Genomic DNA, 26,464 nt, shown 5'->3' on the forward strand with positions numbered 1-26,464 from the left:
GATTTTTAAGAGCAGGTGGACAAACATCTGTCAGGGATGGTCTAGATAACACTTAATCCTGCCTTGAGTGCAAGGGACTGGACTAGATGACCTCTTGAGGTCCCTTCCAGTTCTATGATTCTATGAAGATATTCCCCTGCCCAATATTTTCATAAAAGGTCCAATCCAAAGCCCACTGAAGGAAAGACTCTGATTGGCTTCAATAGTCCTCAGATAATGTTCTAAAATATTTGCAAAATGTAATGTAGAATCATCATGCTTACATAATAATGCTATTTGGAAGTGTGGGGTTATAGTTCTCATGCTTTCATAGTTCATTTTGGTTTATAAACCTGTGATCTTTTTTCATTCTGTTTCATATTCAATTAAGGAATCCTTGTCATGGATATAATTTTAGACAAAATAGGAGAGAGATACTTTGTTCCCCCTTAATATTTCACGAATGCTGCAGATGTTTAATTAGAAATTATGTAATATGAATAAACTATGAATCAATGTGACTATGTAAGATAAATGCCACACAAGGGCTTCATGCTACTAAACCCTTAATCCAATATTAATGCAGTATTCAGTATTACTACAATGCAAACTCCGAAGATGTTTAAAATGTATTATTCTAGAAATCTCAAATGAGGTGCAATTCAGACCCACGTAGAGGTCAGCACAAGGCTTCCACGCCACTCAAGTCCCACTTAAATTCCATTTTGAGTAGTTAAGTAGGAGTGAAATGGTATATATACTTTGTGCTGATCCTCTGCTCAGGGGAGAATTTCACCCAGTCATTTATGTTGGTGAAGCAGCAAAGGAATATGTGAAAGTAGCTCACATTAAACAATAGTGTGTGTGTTCTCTACCATATATAATGACACTAGTGTGGGTTGCTATCAAATGGCAAAAGAGTCAGGTGCACAATCCAGTTTCAAACGCACAACAAAAAAATGTTTCCTACTATATTTTGGGGGGGGGAAAGCCCTCACTTTTAGTGTGGCACTTACCATGGTCACTACCGGTCTTCACTACGGGGGTGGGGGGTCGATTTAAGATACGCAAATTCAGCTACGTGAATAGCGTAGCTGAATTCGACGTATCGCAGCCGACTTACCCCGCTGTAAGGACGGTGGCAAAATCGACCTCTGCGGCTTCCCGTCAACGGCGCTTACTCCCACCTCCGCTGGTGGAGTAAGAGCATCGATTCGGGGATCAATTGTCAACGAGAAGCGATAATTCGATCCCCGAGAGATCGATTTCTACCCGCCGATTCAGGCGGGTAGTGTAGACCCAGCCTTAACAATATAAATCAATGTGGGAAAAGGCAGAAGTTACACCAGGAGGAAAGATGGAGATACTGTTCTTCAGTGTGCAAGATGAAGAAGTTAGATGCTTTAAATCCTTACTTCCTGTTGCACTATGAATAAATTTACTTGAGCCAACACTTTAAGAATGATATATATTTAGTACAAAGATGACTGAAAACAGTGATGCTGCAGTAAAACTAGCTTAACCCTGGGAGAGGTCACTTAGTCTGAAACATCGGTATTTTGTTTTTTCTTGGTAATGAATATATTGCTCTTAAACTTTTGGATTATTTGTTCTTAAAAGTCTCTTGAATTATCTGAATTATCTTCTCTTTCCAGAGTGCAGCAGGAAACAGTTTTTAGAAGTATCTCTCCTCTTCACCTTCCCCCTAATATTTTACAAGAATATTGATCTCCCTCTTTCCTTCAAATGTTACTTCTGCCTCTTCTGACTCTGACCTAGAATGAAATGATCATGGACAAATGCAAAATATCAACTGAGGGATCATATCTATGACTTCTGCTAAGTAAAATCAAATGACAAAAGCAACGTTCTACTTATGTTCTCTCTGCTAATATTTTGGATTTCAAGTGAGCCTCCTTTATTTGTAATGGTGACTAATGATTTCAGTAGAGTCCTAAACAAGATTTTTTTTTTTGTTCTCTCTCCTCCTTTCATTCTGGAACAGTAACATAGGGCTTGCCAACATACAAAAGCGAAACTGTAAAAAACTAAAATGATTGTAATTCACACCGTTAGGGTGTGTGGACACTGTTCATTCAGATTGAATGTCCCATTTTGATACAACTTAAATCAGTAAAAAATCAATTTAAATTAAATTGACATAGGGCAGTCTTAATCTGAAAGAAGAGTGTCCACACATACAGCTGCAAAGTAACTGAAGTAACAAAAGCTTTGAATTACAACATATTTTGGGGTTTTTTATTTCAATTCCAGTTTATGCGTAGACAAGCCCTTAGCTTGGAACAAAACTCACTGTAAGTGAGCCAGTTTCTGGACTAGATTGCCAGCTGGTGTAAATCAGCATAGCTCCACTGAAGCCAATAGAACATTGACAATTTACACCTGTTGAGGAGCTGGTCCTTTAAAATGACTAAATAATGGATCTGAATGTAGATAGGGTTTAGATGTGCCTCATTCACGTTGCTATATTCCAGTAGAATACTTGAACTACTTACAAGGCTTCACTCTCTGATTCCAATAAACTTCAAAACTCTTTTAAGTTGGGCCAAGTTCTGCTCTTGGGTCCATGCATGTTTTCCCACAGAGCATAATTTGGCTATTACAAATGAGGTACAGTTCTAACACACCAATATAAGCAACACACACTAAACACTTTGTGTACTAAATGGCTTTTAAAGGAATTTGTTCATAATGGAGTTGATGTATACAAAAGGAGGTATTATCACCTCTCTGTGCCAGAGCGTAGGTGTGAAACTTTCTGTTCTTAATGAGAATTATAAAACAAAGGTTCTGGGCACTGAAATGAGAAGTACACCATAAAATGCCTATCTAAATCCCTATATAGCTAATTTAAGTTTTTCTACATTTTTGAAAGAATAAATATTTTGTAAAGCCTTATTTTCCCATCAAGCCTGCAAACATCCAACTGTTGCAGGTGGCTCATAGATAATTAAATAGCTTGGTATAATACCGTAAAAAAATAATGACATTTTAAAAAAGATAATAAGAACAGATTTCCCAAGATATGAACAATGTATTCTCTACTTACCCACGGGAGACATCTCAGGAACCCCAGCAGTGTAAGGGCCATCCAGAAATTTTGGTTCATTGTCATTGATGTCCTGAATCTTAATGACGAACTCCGACTCTGGTTCCACAGGTTTATTAGTCAGCCTATCTAGTGCTTGTGCTCGGAGCGTGTAGTAGGCCTGCTCTTCCCGATCCAGCCTCTTTGTAGCATGAATATCCCCAGTGTTCTCATCAATAATGAAAATGGAACTTGCCCCTTCGCCTGACAAGATGTATTTGATGGAGCCATCTCCTTTATCAACATCAGAGTGAAGCTGGTGAAAAATTGATGAGAGATGAGATTAATTTACAAGAGAGTCAGTGATATGGAGATATGTAAAACTAATTCTTATGTCATGCAGCAGTACATGAAATTCTATTGTTCTTGGAAAGATAAGCTGACTGTTTATTGTGTGCGGCATGTGAAAGACTATTAGAATCTGTCAGCTTGCTCTTGTGAGCAAGAACATTTCTTTCCTTTCCGTATGCAATCTCACTTTCAAAAGCATTTTATGTCATTTCAAAACAATAGTAGCCTCATGCTGTATTTCAGTTCTAAAATGCTGTCTGTTCTTAAATAGGTGTAACCGTTTAGCAGCTATCAACGCCTGTCCTACAGGATGTTTGTGATTTTGGAGCAAAGTTACTAACAACTAAATCTCAATAATTGTTTCTTTGCTTTTGGGTACCTTAGATCAGCTACAAGATAGTTTTCCCAGTGTTCATTGTACAACATAGTCTGGGAGAATCAGAATAGATTAGAGAATCAAGGAGTCTTGCTCTGCTACTAACATATTGTATATTCTTGAACCAGTCACTTAATTCCGTGCCTCAGTTTCCTCATATGTAAAATGTGGACAACCCTTACCAGACTGCAAAGAGTTGCACTAGTGTTAAAAATTATCATTTCATTGAGATCAAGAAGAAGTTCACAAAATTTCATCCAAAACATGATCAAAATACAGTTTTGTAATACAAATGGCAAAAGTGTAGATCAGTAAAAACCTGGAAAATAGTCACACCTTTCTATGCTCCAGGAATGATATCAGTTTATTCATTATACATCATCTAAAGCCTGTCCTAAAATACAGGAAGAGTATAACCAATCTGCACCAATATAGGTAGTAAGAGCACTGTATGCTACAGCTGCATTTCATGGTGGGAACCAACCCTGCTTGACATAGGTATGTGGCTAGAACATGAAAAGAACCAAGAGATGGCCTAACACCTTTATATAATGTCTACCACTTCACAGAATGAATGTCAGAGCGTAGTTATTATGGGACAGAATAAAGGTAACAGAACCCTCACATGCACATCCCCAACTCCAACTCCACCCCCCCACACACTCACAATAAAGCCCCAAACAAACAAAAAACGCTTCAGTAGGGAACAAGTGAAACGACTAATCATGTGCACTTTAGCACCTGCTGTTTTGTTAAAAGATTATATTACTTGAGGACAATGACAAAGATGTTCAAACTGTTTGCTTCTCTTATCCTCTTTGGAACATCTTTCACCCTATATCAAACGCAGGTTGAGCCTGTTTGTACTTTGCCGTCATCGTTATCATTCTTTCCATCACTATTTTTTTTTCTCAGCTGGGAGTATCACTAGAATTGTAATCACTGCCAGAATTCATGGGCAGAAAATTGCTGTCTGAGTCAGAACTTAATACAATTGCAAAAGGCCTGTGTCATTTCAGCAGTGGAAAATCAGAGACCAATTTTGAATTTTTCAAATGGATAAAGAGCTACACATTACTTATACATTACCTAGCTTATATCCTCTGGATAGCTACTATTTATGCAGTTGCAGTATGCTCCTTCTACCAATCTTAATAGATGGATTGCAGTCTGAACTTTTAGTGGACAACTGATACTCTGTGGACTGAAAGAGTGACCAGCAATGTTCTTTGATACTACAAAATTCAGGCTGTGGGTGAGCTACACTCACTGCACATTTTGTTTTATTAAAATTACAGAATATTTTGTTCTACTAAATCTTTAAAAAACAGTGTCCCAGGCTCAACTAGCTGCAGAAGCACTCCCTACTTACTTAACCCTAGGGAAAACCCTATATCACCACAGAAGGCAGTGTGGTGCTCTCATTCTATAAGAACACCCTAAAAAGTTTGTTTAAACACTGTTTTGAGTATTTTAGTACCAGGATGAGAAAAATGAAAGTTCTGTGCAAGGAACAATGTAAAAAATTCAACTGCACTGAAAGGATCCAGATAGCTGGAGAATGTACACATCAGCCTTGCTTTGGGTCTCTTTAGTGTAAGTCTACTGTTAAGATGGAGGAAGTAACTCAACTTGTAGACTGAGCACTTAGACCCAGGAGTTCTGGGCTCTACTTCCACCTCTGCCACTGACCATTAATGTGTCTGTGGACTAGTCTCACTCTCAGTTATTCAGTTTCCCCATCTGAAAGTGGAATAATGATATTTACCCAGGTCAGAGTCTAAAGATTTGTAAAGATGAATAAATGTCTGCAGAGTACTTTGAGACCCTTGGAAGGGCTAAATATTGATATTTGGCCTTGTAACTGACCTGGGATGATCCTGGGGGATTAATATGCAGAAAGAGATGGTGCCATCTCTGCAGCACTCTTTGCCAGCTGTTTTCCAGGAAAACCCTGCTCTGGAACTCTGTGTGGAAGAGCTCCAGAGAGTTTCTGCAACTCAGATTGTGTGTAAAGTAGAGTACTATTGCTCTGTGGCACTGCCCCCAACAGGCTCCCCGCTGCACTTGTGATTTCCCACATAGAAATCCAAGAAGGACCTAGCACAGAAATCTAAAAGGGGGCCCAGCAAGTAGTAGTGCAAATATGTTATGATTTCAAGGGAGAGGTTATCCAGTAGAGCAACATAAATGACTCATGTCTCTGTAGAGAGGGTGATCCCAAGGATCCAAAGGGTTTAGAAGTTTTGCCCACTCCCACTCTGGAGTTCCCCTAACTCATTGCCTTTCAGGCACGGTTTGTAGGAAATCCAGTGATCTTCACCTCAGAGAGATCTCTTATCCCCACCAGCCACAGATTTCTTTACAAGAGACCATAATTAGGGGGGACTGGTCTTCATTACTTTCTCTGAACCCAAACTTTTTTTTCAAGGATTTCAGATCTCTTCATTTAATGAAGGTACTATATGTTCCCCCCAATTCCTAGTGCCTCCATGCAAGACCACCTTATCTCTATCTTCCAAGATCTGTTGAATGGTCCCAGATGCCTCTCAGCTGAGCCCCAAGCACATCTACTATTAGGCTTTGTAGGTTCTGTGGTTTAATCTTCCCTGGCATGCACTGGGCACAAGAGCTCACGAGAACTAAAAGTGAAGGCACCAGCTCTAAAAGAGAAAACGCAGAATGCATCCTTAACAGTGGGAGGATGTTTCCATAATCAGGACGATTTAGGGAGAACTAACAACTCTAGAAAGGCAGGGTCATGTTAGCCTGTTGGGAATGAGGAGATCTCCAGAGGTTTGGTAGTTTTCTGAACTACATATACACATTTTTTGAGGTTTATGTATCACTAATGACAATTATTTTCACTGTGTGCTTGACACTGCAAGTTGCTGAGAGCCCTTAACTCCCAATGAAATCAACACTTAGCGCTTCACAGGATCAAGCCCTAAAAAAAATCACTTTAAAATATTCTTGTGCATATGTGTGAGAGAGAGATACAGTAAGCTCTTTAGATTTTGACCAGCAAAGACACTACTTCTCTAATCAAAAAATAAACCAATTTTTGCCCTCAGTACACCCATGGGACCTGCTGAACCTGAAGGGCTAAACCTTAGGGTATAGTCAGACCTGCTGTGTTTGTATTTATTTAATTAGGACAACAATTACTCTGCCATTGAGGGTCTAACAAATGACTAGTCCATTTCTTTTAGATTCACTGACACAAAATGCTCTATGCTTTCAGCCATCTTGTAGGTTGCGATTCACAGGGCCAATGATAACATCATTTTGCATTACTTAGCATTATTGTGTGCTGTTGTAGTATCTCCTATAGAGCTAAACATCTATTTCCATCAATAACTATAGATACCTGTGCACTAGAGTCAATTTGTCTAACCAGCAAGGCTCTCCCTGACTTCTGGAGGCATGGACTGCTATTTCCCTGGTTTCAGACTCCCTCAAAATAGGTGGAATGCTAATATTCCTGTCTTCCTCTTTCTAACATTAAATACATTTTAAATCTATATCTGAAGCTGTTCCTCATGGTGACAGGATTGTTAATGGCTCCTGTTTCATTGCAAGGTCCAGAGAGATGCAAAGCCTGGGGCAGGGTAGAAAAGACAGAGACAGAAAGAACATGAGGAGCTGCAGGCTTTCCACCACCAACAGGATCACAAAGGCTGTGGTGAAAAAGAGGGAGAGAAAAAGAGTATGAGACACTGCAGTATTCAGAGATTCAAAAATATTGGGCTTTTGAATCAAATATAGATACTTATTCTCAGTATAACTGAGAGTCTCTTGAGGAGGAGTCACCACACTTCACCCCTTTTCTATCCCACTATGAAAAGTATGAGAAAGGGATGGGGGACAAAGGAGAACTGATTCCTCATCCATAGTGGAGATGACACAAATGTACCTGCTCTCTTGTCTTAACACTAAAACTGAGCAGGGATGATGGGGAGATAGGAGGATGAGGGTTGGGGGAAGCAATAAAGAAAGACAAAATGGCAGAACTCTCTGTTTTGGCTCTACAATTGTGGACTCTTCAGGTCTTACGTCCAGCCAACAGTTTCGATGAGCTAGGTCCTTGGCAGCACCCTTCTCCCCATTTTCTCCCCTCCCACCAACTCATCTCACCAAAAAGACTGGAGATGGATTGTGAAGTGAACTACTTCACAACTACCTGCTGCCATCCCATTGGCAAGACTGAGAAGTGGGCTGGGAGGGAATTTGCAGCCACATGCCCAGATGAAACTAAAGGAACTTTTCAAATATTAAATTGTCCAAAGATGGAATGAAAGTAGGGGGAATCTCAAACAAAATTATCTTAGCAAAGACTGTATTTCCCTCCTTTCTTTCCCATCTTATTCATTTCAATGGTCATGAACGACAATGCTGTTACTTAAATACTTAATATTATTGGATTTACTATTTTATTTGATGGTAACTATGCAATTTTGCCATATACTTTTATATTGTTGTTTGTATTGGCATTTTGAATTGTGATTTAATTTAAAATGTGTTACATATTTCCATAAAATATATACCTATATAATATTTGTTATATGGAAGGGTGTTTGGGGATCATGACTCAGTGAACTGGAATAATTTCAACCTGAGTAGAAGTTTAAATCTGGAATGAAATTAGTCTATGTAGGGCTAGTGTCAAAGTTAAATTTGATTTGGAGACTTGTCATATTCCTGTTAAAATCAGGGTGCTTGCTCTCCCTGGCTCACACTCACTTATTGACCTTACTGTTCTCAAAATGGGTTCTTGAGTATTGAGCACTTTTGAAAATCTAACCATATATCATGAATTGCCAATTTGCCTCATCACAAAATCATGTGAAATAGAAATAGATAATTGTAATACACATAACTGACATCAGCAAAGGCTTGTAATTCGCATCATTCACCTCACACCCCGGAGCTAGCCATAGTACTTCTCAGCTGATAATGATTTTCTTTTAGAAACCTGCTTCCAAAGAACACTGAGGAACAACTCCTGGAGGGCAAATGTTTCCTTTTGTTTTGTTTTGTTTTGTTATTTTATGTTACATTGCTGTACAATGCTAGGATCACAGGGGGAAAACACTATTCTATGTTCTGCTTTTTGTATAAGAATCAATATAGGGAAGGGATAAAGTAAAGAGAAAAGCACCAAATATAAATGTATGTCCAAAAATAACTATAATCTTAATCAGTGAATGTTAAGGGGGAAAACAAACTATTTTAAATAATATGCGTTCTAAAGGCTTGGCTTTTGTCATGGTGTCCAAGCCTTCAGCATCAGCAATGCCATCAATGCTTGAATGGAACCAATGTAGATAATTATGCCACAATGGCACTATTCACCCTTCTGACATACTAGCCACGTGTGTTTGGCTCTGTTGCTTTGGGATCTTGAGCAGAAATGACCATAGTGCAGTAGAGGAAGTAGCACCACAGTAAACACACATTCACTCTGTGTAACACAGGCAGAAACATCAAGGACTACTAAGAATCTGGTCCAACCCAGAGCACAGTATCTGCTGGGCACTGGCCTGAAGATACAATGAGGCGCAGATGCCTACTGGAGTGTAGATGGCAGAAGAGATTAGTATTGGCTTTGCAAAGCAGAGACATGGTCAGAGGTCCAGAGATAATGGAGAGTACAGATCCATATGGGTCAGGAAGGGGAGCAGCAAGATGTGAAGAAAAAAGCCATCAGGGAGAAGAGAACAGAGTAGACATGACACCATAGACCCGGGGTTCCCAAGCTTGGTTCACGGCTTGTTCAGGGTAAGCTTTGTTTACTTGAGCGTCCACAGGTACGACCGCTCGCAGCTCCCAATGGCCACGGTTCGCCATTCATGGTCAATGGGAGCTGCGGGAAGTGGTGGCCTGGCCCGCACCGCATGTATTCTCCCGCAGATATGGCCATAGACCATAGAAAATGAGAGGAAAGCAGATGTCAGACATGGAAGGGGTGGGCACACCAGACATGGAGGTCAGAGTGACAACAGAGGAGGAGGGAAGGCACTGGGGTAGAAGGATATGGAGGGAAAAGATAACAGGAGAGATAGAAAATGAAAAGGAATGGAAGGGAAAAATAAAGAACTATGGAGATGGTAAAAAAAGAAAGAAAGGACAAAATAAAGTAGTGAATGGGGCTGATTTTGCAGTCTAGGGGTGGAGAAAGAATCTCTGGGATAGAATGGTAGCAGCTCACCAGCATTTTTAATATTCCAACTTGGGCAATGGATATCCTATGAATGTTTACAGCATTTTTTGCTGCTGGACAAGCATCAAGTAACTGTAAATGTTTGCTGTAACTACCCTGTGTTTACAGAGAAACTTTGTTCTCCAGGGAAAATTTGTATTAACAGTTACATTATATATTAGGAGGCACAGTGAAGACTGTAGTACATTAAAAAAGATGGAGAATCAGCAGAATCAGGTGCTAAGCGGGGGGTGGAGGAAGGAAAAATGCAAGTGACCACACATGCACAGAGCAGTGAAAAGAATTAGAGTATTTTTCAAAATTTAGAGTCACAGGCTCAGATCCTCAGCTGTTCCAGAGCTCTGAACAGCATAGTTGAGTGATAAAATGGAAGGAAATACGGCCTTAAGAAACTTTTGTGCTTCACTAAGCTTCCGGGCTTCCATGGGTCACTGCAATCCCCAGAGTAATTTAGAGCAGCCCACGGCTGCTCTAAATTATGCCAGTTTTGAGAGCCCTCCTTAAGGGCCTCTGTACTGGCTGATGATTGCCTCACCATCTCCTGCTCCTGCAGCCCTTCTGATACAATGGGCAGTCAGAGAGATCGCATAGGGCTGGCTATGTCAACTCTAGCCAACCAGCTTCCCTATTGTGATGCTGTATGATTGAAATATGACCATTTGAATCATTAATATTGCCACTGTTAGACAATTGCAACAAATCTTGTACAAAGTATGTCATGTAATGTGTCAATGGAAAAGATATGATTTGCTGAGTGTGATTATCCTGTTTATATGCATGTAGCATTTTAGTGTCTGAAGTTATGAATATTTGCTATACAGATTTATATATCAAATGTGTTTGCTCCTGACATAACACCCACAAGGTAATTTATATCCAATCTGGCCAGCACATTGTGAATGAACTATTCAAGTTGATGGCCCATTAAATAACACTTAAATCTCACAATGGGCCACAGAAAAAGCTTCTCCCCACCTGGTGGTCCTTCCTGTGGATGCTTTAGTCAAAATATGGGTAATGCCTGTGTCGATGAGTCATCAAAGCATGCAAAGTTATGTGACTTGCTCATGCGACCCTGAACTCCATCTTGTGCCTGTAATTTTCCATAAACTAAGCAGTCCCTCCACATGGGAGAAAGTATAAAAGAAGGACCCTGGAAGCATCTCCACTTTGCCTCTTTCCTGCTCTGATCTCTGGACTATGGATTTACACTAAAAGGACCATATTTACTGTGGTCAGAGGACCTTCTAATCTTTTGGAAGTTACCACACACTTTACAAGTAAGCAGTCTGTAACGTCACTGCTACAAACCTGATCCAAGAACTTTGCAATGATTGTATGTATAAGACTTCCTTAACCATTTTAAATCTCTCCTCTTTCTTTTCTGTCTTTTCTTTATTTTCTATAAATAAGCCTTCAGATATTATATAATAAAGGATTGGCAACAGTGTAGATTATTGGATAAAATCTGAGTTAAATATTGACCTGGCTATGTGGCTGATCTCTTGGGATTAGAGGACCCTATATGTGACTAAATTGGTTTTCAGTAACCACTCATCATAGAGTCCAGTGTCCGGGTGGTAAAGCAAGGACTGGAATGCCTAAGGAGACTGCATTTTAGATTTATTGTTAACCGGTGTGGTGAGACAAAATTTACTTTTGTTACTGGCTTGTTATATCCTATGATAGAATAACCACCAGTTTGGGAGTGATTCTGCCCTATTTCTCAGCAGTTTGTCCTGAATCTGATATTTTCAGCTGTGACCCACTGTGACACATATGCCAGCTTACTCTTCACTGATCCTGTTAGGGAAGATTTCTGGCCCTTTTTGGTGCTAGAGCAACACAAAGGGTCCGGAGCTGAGAGTAGGCACTGGGTCACAGATATCAAAAAATAAGAATTTTATTCATTTCCTCACAGGAAATATAGTTGCTAGCTCTTGAGGCCAAGTTTTGAATTGACAAGAGGACTCAACTGCCTCTCACTCCTACAAGTCAAGGGTTGAGACATTTGATGGGGCAGTTTGGTGATGCATTCACTGCAAAAGCCATATGCAGTACCTGTCCTGTGAATAAGGAGGACTTCACCCTTCCACACTGCCAAGCCTCCAACTTCCACAAGCATTATAAATTTCATTTTAAAAGACTCACTTTTTATTTTAACCTTTATATCTTTAAAGTAGCCAAAGAGCTTTTATGAAGCACAGAACCTGTCTACCCTTCCAAACTGGTACTATATAAAGTAGCGTAGCTAGTGGGGTGCAGGGGAAGCAGCCGCTTTCCCTCAGCACGTTTTCAAAAAGCGGCGCGCCTGCCAGCCGGCGCTGAACTCCTGTGGGCAAGGGGGGGCAGCACGGTAGGAGGAGCCGTGGGGAGGGGGCGGCATGACCGGAGGAGCGAGGGGGGGGCGCAGCGGGGCGGCGCGCAGCCAATGGGCCGGGGTGGCGAGTGCAGCCGGAGGAGGCAGAGCGACAAGGGGTGCAGCACTGGCAGAGTAGCTGTGAGCTTCCTTGCACAGGCCCATTATCCCATCGGAATAACTCTTCTTTCCTTTCCTTCGCCTGCTGCTCTAGCCCCCTGGTGTTCGAGTGAGACACAAGCTCAGCCCCGGCGCGGGCAGGTCCCCCGTGGCCCGAGCCTGCTGCAGCGAGCTCCGCTCCTGCCCCAGCCCTGGACACGCCTGCCCGCGTCGCACTGAGACACGGAGGCAAGGGAAATGGCAGCGCCTGTCCCAGGCCCAGGGGCCTCGATCAGGACTTGGGCAGCTCGCAGGGCTCGCGAGAAGCAGGAGGCCCCCGCCCCCGCCGCAACCCTCTGCAGCCGCTGGCTGCCCCCCCCGGCTCTGCAATCAGAGATGCAGCGCTCAGCTGCTCCCCTGCCCTAAAATCCCGCCTCCCTCCCGGCACGGGCTTGTCCCGGAGAAGGGTGGGGCCGGGGATGCCGCAGGAGCAGGGGGCAGCGAGAACCCACCCAGGGCCGGGAGAGCCCCGCAAAGGAGGCACAGACACACACCCCCTTCCACAGCGCGGCCAGCAGCCGTGGCCGGAGGAGCAAGGGGTGGGGCGCATCATGGCGGCCGGCAGCCAATGGGGGGGCGGAGCCCATGGAGGAGGAGACATGGGGGGCGTGACCAGAGTAGGAGCCAAGGGGCGGGGCGCCTTTTTTATGTTTGCTCCCCCTGCTCTTAGATCCTGGCTATGCCACTGACTATATAGTGCTAATATCACACTGTGTAGCCCATATCAGATTTTTAAACACCCTGGGATCCAACTGAACATTCATTGAACCAACACTAAAATAAAGAAATGTTGATGCAAACACATCTGTAATGCTTGATAAAACTATTATTCAATCATAATCCATGACAATATTCTTAAACTTACTCCTCAAAAAATTTCAGTTATAATCTAAGTAAGCCCTCAAGGTTCCTGAATGAAACACCAAGTTCAGATGTCAGGGTCCTCCTAGGAATATGAGGTACTGTCATCTAAGGACTGGAGGTTGAATAATTAATAAGAACATACAGAAAATTGGATGTGATAAGAGCAGCCAAGTCACACACATGTTCTATAACATGTGCACAACTTTTTTCCTCTCAAGCAATGTCACTCAACTAAATATATACATAATATATAATGTCATACAGAGATATAAATCTCCTTGTTGGGTCCTCTCAATTCTCTACATGTCCAGATGCTGCAATCCTAAACCTCTGCCTTCCTCTGCCCCAGTTTTAATAAGAGCAGGGATGCCCTGTGGCTGCAAGGAAATGTGCAGCAAGCCCATTAAGATTAGCACAGTTAGAGGAAGAGCACAGAGGCAGCTGCTGTTGTAGATGGCTGAGTGGCATATGCAGTCCATGAGTATTCTTGAGGAGTTTTAATGGGCCATCATCATGGTATGTCACTCCTCAAAATGGTCATTTGTTATCCGCGCTCTTAAATGACAGTTTGGCAGCTCTGAGTGGTAAAAGCCATTTGTATAATGTGCATCTTCACATACTAATTGCAAAATATTTAATTTGAAAAAGCAACAATTCTGTACTGTAGCACCACCAACAGCCCACAGGCAACATCACACTTACATAAAGGAAGTGGGCAAGTAAGGAGGGGTAACTGTGTGGTTACATACATAGAACCCAATTTTGCCCTCACTTATACACATGCAACTCCACTGAAGTCAATCAGGCTGTAACTTAGAACAGGGAAAATAATGTACATTCAACAGTGCACTGGATGAAACATGCACTGAGAGGTCTGTGTTTACTGTGAATATTCCTTCAAGTAGGGTTACCATACGTCTGGTTTTTCCCGGACATGTCTGGCTTTTCGGCAATCAAACCTCCGTCCGGGGGGAATTGCCAAAAAGCCGAACATGTCCGGGAAAATGCCAGCTGGGCACTTCCCCTCCCGCGGCTGCTCTGCTCCTCCCCTGACTCTTCGGCTCTGTTTAAGAGCCGAGCTGCCCGAGCGCTATGGGCTTCAGGCAGCCCCCTTGCCTCCAGACCCCAGCCGCCGGCCGGGCACTTCCCCTCCCGGGCTCCGGCGGGGCAGGGTCCGGAGGCATGGGGGCTGCCCGAAGCCGGTAGCGCTCAGGCAGCTCGGCTCTTAAACAGAGCCGAAGAGTCAGAGGAGGAGCAGAGCCTCCGGCCGCGGCGGCTCTGCTCCTCCCCTGTCTCTTCGGCTCTGTTTAAGAGCCGAGCGCTACGGGCTTTGGGCAGCCCCCATGCCTCCGGACCCTGCGCCGCCGGAGCCCGGGAGGGGAAGTGCCCGGACGGGGCTGCAGGGTCCGGAGGCATGGGGGCTGCCCGAAACCCAAGCGCTATCGGCTTCTCCGTTTGCCAGGCCGCCTCCAGACCCTGCGCCCCCGGCTGGGTGCTTCCCCTCCCGGGCTCCAGCTGCGCTGGGGAAGCGCCGGCCGGGGGCACAGGGTCTGGGGGCTGCCCGGCAAACCGTGAAGCCGGTAACGCTCGGGCAGCCCTTTTCGCGTGGCTGGGAGTGGGAGGGAGGAGGGGCGGAGTCAGGGCGGCGAAGGGGTGGAATTGAGGCGGGGCTGGGGGTGGGAAATGGGCGGGGCCAGGGCCCCGTGGAGGGTCCTCTTTTTTTATTTGTTAAAAATGGTAACCCTACTTCAAGTACTCAGTATTACTATTTCAATATTCAAACTGTGTAATTTGCCAGATAAGTTATATGGTATTGTTTCTTCTTTCTGACCTAACCAATATAAATTACTTCTGTTTCTACCCAAAACCGATTTAATTCTGTGATCAAACAAATCTCAGTGATCCAACTTTGCTCATACAAGTGCTTACGAAAACAAATAGTGTGAGAATATGTTTGAAGCACAATTCTACTTAAATAATTGAACTGAATAATTATTCTCAAGAGCTGGAGAAGGCAAATTTGAACCTTTTAATTTACTTTTGATGTCAAGATAGAGTCACACCTCTCGTCCAAAATGCTACAGGTTTTATCACATGCTTCATGTCTATTCACAATGCATCATGCTTCCTGATATTATTTACTATGCCAATGTATTTACTAGTCCAGTGACTTGATTTATTTTGTTGCCAGGAAGCATTGAAGCTGTAAAACAAAAGCCAGCTACTCTCTGCTTCAGTTTTCTAATCAAATTGTGTAAGGCTCTACGCTCCCTGTATTCCACATGTATAACTCCTATAAAAGTGAATAGGCATTATGAATGCAGTGTAATACATGAATACCATAGACCCCAATGCTGCAAGGTGTTCCATGTAGAAGGAGCGCTGTGTTTGCACAGAGGTCCACTGACTTCAATGGGTCAGCTCACATAGAGCAGCTTGCAGGATTACAATGTTCGTGTGCAGCTAGAGGTATCAAATGCATTTGATAGGGTTAAACTATTTGCCCCAATTATCTCCCCCAAACATGTCAAACAAATCCCATTTCCCACCTCTACTCCCACAGTTGGAAACCATCCAGAAGCACTAGCTAGCATAATGTAAATAGAGACTAAATTTGCATGAGCAAACTTTCTTCCAGAAACTGCATGATTTTATTGCATTATGTAGGTCATCTATTTTTTATGGAGTTTGCAGAATATTAGAGGAAAAGTGTTTTTTTTTCTTCCTTCTATTAATTATTTAATGTGTAGTACTCAGATTTGTTTTTGACATTACAAGATTCTGTTCTGTACTTTGGAGTGTGTGGGGGGGAAATCTACATAGTACATGCAACTGAAATTTTGCAAAATTAATACTTTTTCCTCCCTCCTTCCCCCCTCCCTCCCCGCCCACTGCTTTTGGGAATACATACAAGGAATTTTTTTTTTTTAAAGCACACCTACCTATAGGAAAGCTAATTCTGCCACAATATTTATTCTGATAGTTAGGCATGATATTTGAAACCTGAATCAAATACCCAGGAGTCTGGGGTACATAAAAAAGTATATTTTTTCCATCAACATTTTGGGAGCATTTAGACCACACAAAAAAAGGAAAGAAAGACAGACCTCAGAAGTAGATACAATTGTAGCATCACTCACAATATACAGCATTTTTATGTAAGTAACTGAAGAGTGGATAGATAAGCATACACTGTACCTGTTTGTCCATGTCCATAATATCTAATTTAGAAAGGAAAAATCATTTGGCATAAAACATAAAGTCTTATGTATGGCCAAATACGTACTTATAGCAAATCTCCATTTATAGAGTATAAACCGTATTATATACTCTATATGGTCTTTTTTTGTCAAATTACTGATCTACAGTTTAAAGAGATTATTCTTTTTCCGTTTGAACTATCTAAAATAGCTTGCAGCACTATTTGGTTGATAATGATTTTCTCATAGGAACCTGCTTTCGAAGAACATTAATCCATAAATACAGAGAAATAGATTCCTGGAGGGTACATGGGTTTTTTTGTTTTGTTTTGTTTTGTTTCAATGTTGCATCCATTTACGGACACTTCCTTTGCTTTTGAAATTTTAATGTTACTGAAAATTCTCTTGTAATATTACAGTGCACGTCAGTGGGTCTGAGAAGTGCTGAAACCCTAATAGGATGGGTGAAAATGGTATAGTGTGTAAATGTAAAGCAGTCAAAGTAATTACTGTGACTAATTGTCTCTGCAGAAGTCTATAAAGTGCTGGACTGCAGCACTATGCGTGATCTGATCATTTTAATGATGAAAGATTTATAATGCAGAACAGATACAATAAGCCGGGTCCAAGTCCACTCTAACCTTTAATTCCCTGAAAGCAGTTAAAGACTAGTTAAATAAAATCTATGAAACTATTAAAATAAAATAGCATTATCATCGCTTGTCTCCCTCCTCTTACTTTCAACCCCACTCATAACACACATGTATCAAGACATCTTGCTCAACTCTAGCTGTTTTGCTTAAAAATCAAGTTACTATAATTAAATATAGCACCATATAACTGTATGGGTGATGTGAGCTGAACAATGAACAAGTCCCTGCCCTGACAAGCCTATAGTCAGTTACAATCAGTGCAGTGCTATATAGTATAAGGAAGTTATATGGTTATACTTAGAATGTTCCACAGACTAGGTTTAGGAGGGTTGTTCATTCCTTCATTCATTTAAAGAATGATCTTTAACCAGGAATTACTAAAGACATTTGCTCAGTTTTATTCCTATGAGTATTCCCACTAAATTAAATGGGACTATTCACAGATTTAAAATTAAGCATGAGATTAAGTGCTTTCCTGGATCAGGGCCTTAATGTACATACAATAGGTGGCTATTCCATGCTTATGGCACATCACTGAAAAATAGCAAGGAGTTGAAAGTGGGCAAAGAAATTTTAAAAAAGAGAGTAGCAGACAAGCATGGGTAAAGGGTTTTAGCATGGGTAAATTATTTAATAAAAAAAAAAGGGAACCAATGAAAATCTATACCATGCCATAGACACCCCATTCCTAATATATCAGAGGGTAACACATGAAACCAGTGCATAGCTCAGTTTCTTATATTAGTGAACCTCACAATTTAATTATGCTCCCTTAGATGCTGGTGTTGTATTTTAGTGCCAGTGCTGGGTAAAGTCCATTAAAAAAAATAACAGCAAAATCCACTGCCGTTGTTTAGCCCATCATTTCAAATCATTGTTGCCCATTTAATTTAATATTCTTGCTTTCAGTGAATATATATATATATATATATATATATATATATATATATATATATATATATATATATATAATTAGGGTGGGTAGTGGTTCTTCACTGCTACTGGCTTGGTTGATGTTCAATCATAACACTTTTTTAGTGTTCTCCACCAACCACCACTAGTGTTTGTTTAAAGTTGCAGTTTCTGTAGGGCAGACCACCGGATGGAAGGATAGATGAGATATCCCTTTATGCATTCAGAAGTTATGGGCAAGATGGTACCATTTTACTTCATCTTTTCTCATCTTACTCAGTTTTTATTTATACTGATTTTCCATGTTCTCTTCTTTCCCAAGATTTTTCTTTCTTTCTTTCTTTTCTTTTTTTGTCAACCAGTACATTGCTGAAACTTTAACCTCACTAACAACAATGAAGTAATTTAATCCAATATTACACCTGTGACGGGTTGGATCACAGAAACCCCCCTGGGAGCTGCCACCTGATGTGCAAAAGACTACCTCTGCTCCTGTTTTCCCTGCCAGCTCAGGACTCCAGCACCCTGTCTTGCTGAGCCAGACACTCTCGTCTGGCTCCAGACACAGACCTAGGGTCTGAATCACTTGCCCTAAAGCTGCAAGTTTACCTGAAAACAGCTCCCAGAAGTGTGCTTGTCTTTAGCACTCAGATGCCCAACTCCCAATGGGGTCTAAACCCAGATAAATCCGTTATACCCTGCATAAAGCTTATATGCAGGGCAAACTCATAAATTGTTCGCCCTCTATAACACTGATAGAGAGATATGCACAGTTGTTTGTTCCTTCAGGTATTAATACATACTCTGAGTAAATTACTAAATAAAAAGTGATTTTATTAAATACAGACAGTAGGATTTAAGTGGTTCAAAGTAGTAACAGACAGAACAAAGTAAGTCACCAAGCAAAATAAAATAAAATGCGCAAATCTATGCCTAATCAAACTGAATACAGATAACCTCACCCTCAGAGATGCTTCAGTAAGTTTTTTCTCAGACTGGAAAACCTTCCAGGCCTGGGCACAATTCCTTCCCCTGGTGCAGCTCAGGTGATAGCTAGGGGATTCTTCATGATGGCTCCTCTCTCTCCTTTGTTCTCTTCCACCCCTTTATATATCTTTTGCATAAGGCAGGAACCCTTTGTCCCTCTGGATTTCCACCCCCCACTCACTGGAAAAGCACCAGGTTAAAGATGGAATCCAGTTCAGGTGACATGATCACATGTCACTGCAAGACTTCATTACCCACTTGCCAGCACACACATATACAGGAAGACTCGCAGGTAAATACAGCCATCTGCAGACAATGGGAGTCATCAAGATTCCAAACCATCCTTAATGGCCCACACTTTACATAATTACAATAGGCCCTCAGAGTTATGTTTTATATTTCTAATTTTAGATACAAGAGTGGTACATTTCTACAAATAGGATGATCACACTCAGTAGATTATGAGCTTTGTAATGATACCTTACAAGAGACCTTTTGCATGAAGCATATCCCAGTTACGTTATATTCACTTATTACCATATTTTTTCTACAACTATCCCAGTTACATTATATTCACTTATTATCATGTTTTTATAAAACCATATAGACTGCACAACGTCACAACACCTTACTAAATCTGTGTCAATAACACTCTGATTCAGGAAATCAGACATATTTGTGAAGGTTCAACACACGCTTAAAACTCCCATTGAAGACAATGGATCTTAAATGGATGTTTAAAGCTAAGCACCTGTGCAAGTGATTTCCTTATCTGGGGCCTTAATGTGCATGCAGAGCAAGGGAATTTTAATGAACAGAAATGTGGTTACGAGAGGGAAACACTGCACAGACTAATTGCAAGAAGCAACATTAAATGTCGACGGGATTCTATTATATAAATTCATAGTGTAACTGTTCAGTATTCAGAACAAGCTGAAGTACGGTATGCACAGTAAATATGGATGTTTCAGAGTCTGTCTTAAATTGTTCAGATCATTTAAAGTGATCCCCAGTGAATAAGTGCTTTAAATGGTTTGGTTTCTTCTCAATTCTTTTCTTAACGTTAACATTTGCAGGTCTACTGGGACTTCTGGATATAACCAGATTGGTCTCTGGGTAGTGATTTGGATTTTGATAGGCACTTTTACTGTAGGTGACAGAGTTGAGTGGAAGGGGACAATACAAAAATAAACCACCTACATATGGTATGGATGGCCAATATCAGACTAACTGCTTATAGTACCTACTGACTTCAGTGGGAGTTGGATTGGGTTTATAGTGAATCGTCTACTCTGGTCTGGTAGTTGAAGGGGACAGCATTTATTTTTTCCCCTTCCTATTCCTTTGAGTATGCAGAGTGTTACATAAGTATCATCTCATCTCACTCTTGTGCTGTCAGTACATCTTGTTTTCTTAAAAGAGCACCCTTTAGCATTTAATATGATCAGCTGAGGACATTAATTGATTAAAATCAAAGCTCGCTCTGTATATATATAAACTTTTCTGACCTAGGTGATTAATACCAGAAAAATGACATGATTTTTATCTATTTTTCATATCTGTGCCATTGTCTCCATGTTTCTTGTAAATTAGCCTCCACTGTTAATTGCTGGTGATATAATGGATTTATGTTCAATTTACAACCAAATGGTAAGAAATTAGTGAAATGGCATGTGCTGTTTTACTATGGATATGTGGGGTTGCTGAATCTACATTAAAATTCAAATTGTGCATTCTCTGTGAATCCTGAAAGCTGTTTGGTTTCTACTGGAAATGTTTAAAGTTTCAGTTCAGAAGCTCATTCCTGATGGTTCCATTATTCCACGTCACTGGGATCTTCTGATTTACATAAATATTTATCTGATTATATGACACAAATATTTCATTTTACCATAACAAAAGCTTTTCCATGGTATAAGCAAGTTGAATGTACAAAGACTCCCAAACTAAAATTGAGGAAATTAGAGCACTTTTATCTAATCATGCTGTTTTTCCCTCTGAATGAACTCTGGTAGGATAAGAATAGAAGTGCACACCCACTATACCAACAGGACACTCCATGTATTTTAAGAATTGTGATCATCATGAAGGTAGAGGAGTTATTTCATTAACAGCAAACTAAATCAGTTTCTTTAAGTTTCCTCCCATCTACATCAACTCTATTAAATTTACTGTTACTTGCATGCCCGTGATACTTCTTGATTGTGTATATCACCAACCATTTCCTAAAGGAAACTTTTATTACAGTGTCTGAACACTTCATTTTTAAACCTGAATCCCCAATGTGTTGTTTTTGAAGATTAGAGTTTAAATCAGTGTAATACTTGCCCCCAGCGTTCAAGACTGATCTTTGCTAAGTTTCACTTGACACAGCATGTAAACTTCTCCACCAGATTGTTTGAGCACTCTCAAAGCTTAATTGATCCAATTTGCATGTCTCATCTTGGCAGAATTGTGTATCATTTCTATCCTCTTGGACTAAGTGATCGCAATCTAATTACTTTGTATACAAAGCATATGGAATGTTTCCAACTCCTTTGCTATCCCCTTCCGTGCACCCATGTTAAAGCTTTCTAATTCTACAAGCAATCTGATCTTCCGGTATTTTTTACAGGATTATTGTCTCATTGATTGGCCTTCTGTCACCAATTATAGTACCCTAAAGCCAATGTATTTTTTTTTTTTTTTACACAAAGCATTTTCACTTTGTATAACACCTTCTTGTGGGCTTTTTTATAACAGGTGTTTTATTTAACACTCTGTTCATATTAATTAACACTATTTAAGGGGGCAGTCCCTTCGAGGCTAGATCTTCTGGTGTAAATCAGCATTGCTCCACTGACTTCAATTGAAATATGTAAATTTATACCAACTGAAAATCTGTCCCTATATTTTTAGGGAGGAAAATAATCTATCATTTCTCCATTGCTCCGAATCCTGTATATTTGAAGGTAGTTTGAAGGACTGCACCAATTTTTCACCCAATTTATAACTTTCAAAGGGAAAAAAGTTACTTTCAAACATTGATATATATCTTTCAAATATTAATTAAGCTTTTGTACCTAAGAGTAGTTGATCACAATATTTTTCCCTACCTACATTAAAAATGTTACAGTAACCATCCTTAAATACCAAGGTAATCTCTTCAGAAATTGCATTACCTATGAATTAATGAGATCTAGCTGTCTAAAATAAAACAAATAAATAAATTTAAAATAAAAACATTGAAAAATCTGAAGCACACTGGTCAAATTAATGAAGACCAAGGATGAATAAACTTTGGACATAATTAAAACCAAGTACTAGGCTTGATCTTGATTCCCCCTATGTCCCCAATCACCATTACCAAAATTCTACTTTAAAACATGAGTATTATGCCCCTTTTACTTGGTGTCCTCTGTGCTCAGTTTTCCTACCTCGTGTCCCTTCCCCCAGGATCCATAGGCAACTAATGCCCAATATTCCTGCACTAGTAGAATGCTGGGTGGTTGTTGTTGTTTTTTCTCCCTATGTTCTGCCTTGCTGTTTTATCTTGTTTTTCATGCACCTCTCCAATCATATTTGTTAAGAGGAGAAGACAGGGAGCTTTTTTCTTCCATTTAAAAATATGTTAATAGACTTAAAGTATGTAGTTTACAACACATGAATAGTCTTCAGGATTAGAGTTGATGGCTAACTACGGAGTCATCTAAGAGGGAGCTGGGAATCATTGGGTCCGCTATACTGCTGCAGATGACTAAGCAAACACAAGGAGACTAAATAACTCCAGTGGAGAATGTGTAGATGAATTATGAAGTGTCATAGATCCAAGTGAGCATCGCTCCCTATCCACACACTAAGACTGCTGTGAGAGGAATCCAAGCCTCTGGTGTTCTCAGTCCCTGTTTTGTTTTATGCTCCTGGAACTTAAAGGGAATCCAGCTACTGCCCCAACCTGAGGGTTCCTAGGTGCACACTCAGGATGCAGGCCTTCTATCTGGCATCTGCCTCTGAGTGTTGGAACCTGCTGTCCCGCCACCTAGCCCCTCTGGGTGCAGTGCTACACTGTCAGAAAACTGCTTCTTAAACACAACCCTCTGTCAAAACTCCGCCCCAAAGGTGTGAATCTTTTGGTTTTCAGTTTAAGGGTATGCCTACACTGCAATATCCCTCACTATCTAGCTCACCCTTCCCTTTTGAGGCCTGGGGGGAACCACTGGCATCCAGGCAGCAAGATGTTCCCGCCTCATGCAGCTATAGCTGGTCTTTCTCCCTCATGGAGCACCTTCCCCACTTCTGTGACCTTGTTCTATCCTGCACCACACTTAAGGTGGCCACTCATGCATTTCTAGAATTCAGGACATTCTGGGAATGGTGTGATGCTGCCCCCACTGGCATGACCTTGATCTCATGGTGCATATGAAATCATGCCACATGGAGGATGCCATTTTGAAGAGTGTGCCGCTCTGCCCTGCTGGCGTGACTTTGCACGCATGGAGCATGTGAGGTCAGGCTGGCGGGGGCAGAGCGGTGCGCTCTTCAAAGTGGCATCCCCCATCTGCTGCTGGACAAACCCCTATTTGGTTTTGTGACAGTACCGAACTGGAGGACAAACCCATCCAAAAAGAGGACTGTCTCGTTTAAAACCGGACAAATGGCCTGGCTACCCACATTTTCTCTTCCTGTCTTCTCCTCCTGTTCTTGTGTGACTAGCTGCTTAAACCCAACTGGCTTCCTTTGTTCTGTCTTTGAGGTAACTTTCCACTGCTCCTGCCTCCCCCCTCTCTTCAAAGGAGTTAAACTAAGACTAGTTTTCTAAGGATGCAGCTCATCCACTGTTCAAGTGTTTCTGTCTAAATAGGATTGTTGAATTAGAAGCACTACCCCATTGTATCTCTGGTACTACAGAACTTGTCAGCACTCATGACACGGCAGTTTTTCATTATGCAACTTGATATTATGAATCTGAATTAAAAAATAAGACAGATATAGCCCCAATTCATCACACTAAGCTGGATGGATAAGTGGATAAAGAAGCAAATGCCATTTTTTGTCTTGGGCAACAACAGAGGAGTGCCAGCCTAGTAACAGAGCCCTGGAAGGCTTTGAGTCTATGCAAATGGAAAAATATTGGTTTGGACAGAGGGAAAATATGAATGTATGAAATGTCCAAAACAAAAACACCGTGAATTAAATACTGTATTGTTCAAAGAACTGATTCAATCAGCCCTACCAATTAAAACAAAAGTAATAATAAAAATATTCAGAGGAAAACAGGTTTGCTCTTAACATGCATTGTACTCTGAAACTTGACTGGTTAAAAATGGCATTGTGAAAATCTGTATTTATTGCTTCCCAATGTATTGCATATCTAATGGGCTCAGTGGACAAGTGAAAAGCAAACTATCTTGCAACCTTAATCAAGTCTTGTAAAGCTGTGTTCTACCATTCTGCTGCATCATCACTAGAAATAAAAGTCCTGCAGTTATACCAGGAAAAACTGTCTGATTTTCAAATTCTGCCCTCATCAAATGTATCGTCCCATTGCCTGCAACTGGATTACACAGGATTAACTCATTGGAACTTTATAAAGAATTCTGTAGATGGTACACACACACACACACACACGCACAAATAGAAAACAGCTCACTCTCTCTCTCTCAGCACTGTTGACTCAGTAGGGCTAACAGAAATAAAAAGCAGAAAAATTATTTTTGTCACCAAAGAAAGCAGATGTGATTCTCACAGGGAGCTGATCTGTTGTGTAAGCAAGTACCCCATTTTACACAATCACTTTTCAGAGTAAAATCACACTTTAAGCAAAAATAATATATGGAAATATACAAAAGCCTTTGAAACATTCTAAAAGGAATCCACCTAAAGGTATTGACTTCCTCTCCTTAATTATCAATATCAAAGAGCTCTCTGAGCTGAATTATATGTGCTAGTTCATTATTATTAGTAATAGTAGTAGTACATCTTATTTGTATTATGGTAGTGCCGAGGAGCCCCAGACGTAGACCAGGACCCAATTGTGCTAGGTGCTGTACAAAAACGGAACAGAAAGATGATCTCTGCCCCCAAGGAGTTTACAATCTTAGAATTGTACTGTTTCTTTGTTCACCAGTTCAATAAACTTTACAACAGATTTTAGGGATACAAATACGGACAAACAAATTTCTCTTTCCAAGATTTTGTAAAACTGTATGAGTCAAAATAATATATCCTGGCATTTATGAATGTTAGCCTCTTAAAATCTCTGCTAAAATATCATTTTATCCTCTGTAACATATTATTAAAGAATCTCTTATTCTTTTGGACTGGAAAAACCTATCCAATCTTATGTGATATAAACAACTACAATTCCTCCATTGTCACCAACTAAGCTAGCAGCATATCTTGGTTTTGTCAGTGAATTAGGAAAGTGTTGAACACACTGTCCATCATTAATTGTACTCATACTTTCAACAGAACAATCTAATCATTGGAAAAACAGTCCGGTTTCAGTCCATTATTCTGTACAACCACTCTCCTTGAATTCACTGTACACATCTGTTCTGTTATGGATAAAGGGCTATTTACAGGTGATATAATGTTGGACTCAATGAAAACTTTTAATATTGTTAATCACTCCACTCTTTATTACAACTTTATTCTTCTGATCTTAATGATCAAGCCATAATTTGTTTCACATGATATCTTGCTAATCATTCTGTAAAGTAATTTTCCAGGGAAGTGAATCTGAACTACAACTGTTAATTCTTAATACTGTGGTGCAAGGCAGTGTTCCTGTTTCCTCTTTATGGCTTAAGAATTTCTCCAATATTTGTATGAAAAGCATGAGAATGTAATCCACTGGTGAGTGTGTACGAAAGGTCCCCCTCTGTGCCTAATCCACGGAGAATATAAATTTGTCACAGCCCCCACCCAACAGTGTTGGCTCTTCAGCTCAAACTATCAAGACTCTTGCTTTTAACTCTGGAGGTTCCTGGTTCAAACCATGGTGCATCAGCCAAGATGGCAGCTTTCCTAAGAGGTCAATAGGATCTGATTTAATTAGTTTATTTCCCTCTTTCCTTTTATTTTGTAATTAGTAAAATTAGAAAAGGTTCTGAATTAACTGACTTGTAGAATGAAGTTTTGACTCGGACAGTGACAGCAGAGGCTGTGATAGCGTGTGCTTTCTTAAACCGGTATATAATAATACTGCCAATTATTATTATTTTAATTGTTTTTTAATAATAAACAATTAGAAACTAATGAAGATTGTGTGCAAATAACTATTTTTATAAAAATGGGAATGAAATCTTTGGAAAATTTGAGCATGCAATAAATAAATCACCTGATCTAGACTATATGCATTATGTGGGCGT

At 40.6% G+C, this 26,464-nt stretch overlaps 1 protein-coding gene across 1 annotated transcript in view; it reads right to left on the reverse strand.

The window, feature by feature from the left end:
- The window catches only part of LOC101940684 (cadherin-7), a 100,110-nt gene that overhangs the window by 44,967 nt on the left and 28,679 nt on the right, over nt 1–26,464 (reverse strand). The window contains exon 3 of the mRNA XM_005282707.4: nt 3,050–3,344. Within this exon, the coding sequence (XP_005282764.1) occupies nt 3,050–3,344 (295 nt within the window). The remainder of the gene's footprint in view (nt 1–3,049; nt 3,345–26,464) is intronic.

The sequence above is a fragment of the Chrysemys picta genome, chromosome 2, assembly GCF_011386835.1.
Source record: "Chrysemys picta bellii isolate R12L10 chromosome 2, ASM1138683v2, whole genome shotgun sequence".
Classification (NCBI taxonomy): domain Eukaryota; kingdom Metazoa; phylum Chordata; order Testudines; family Emydidae; genus Chrysemys; species Chrysemys picta.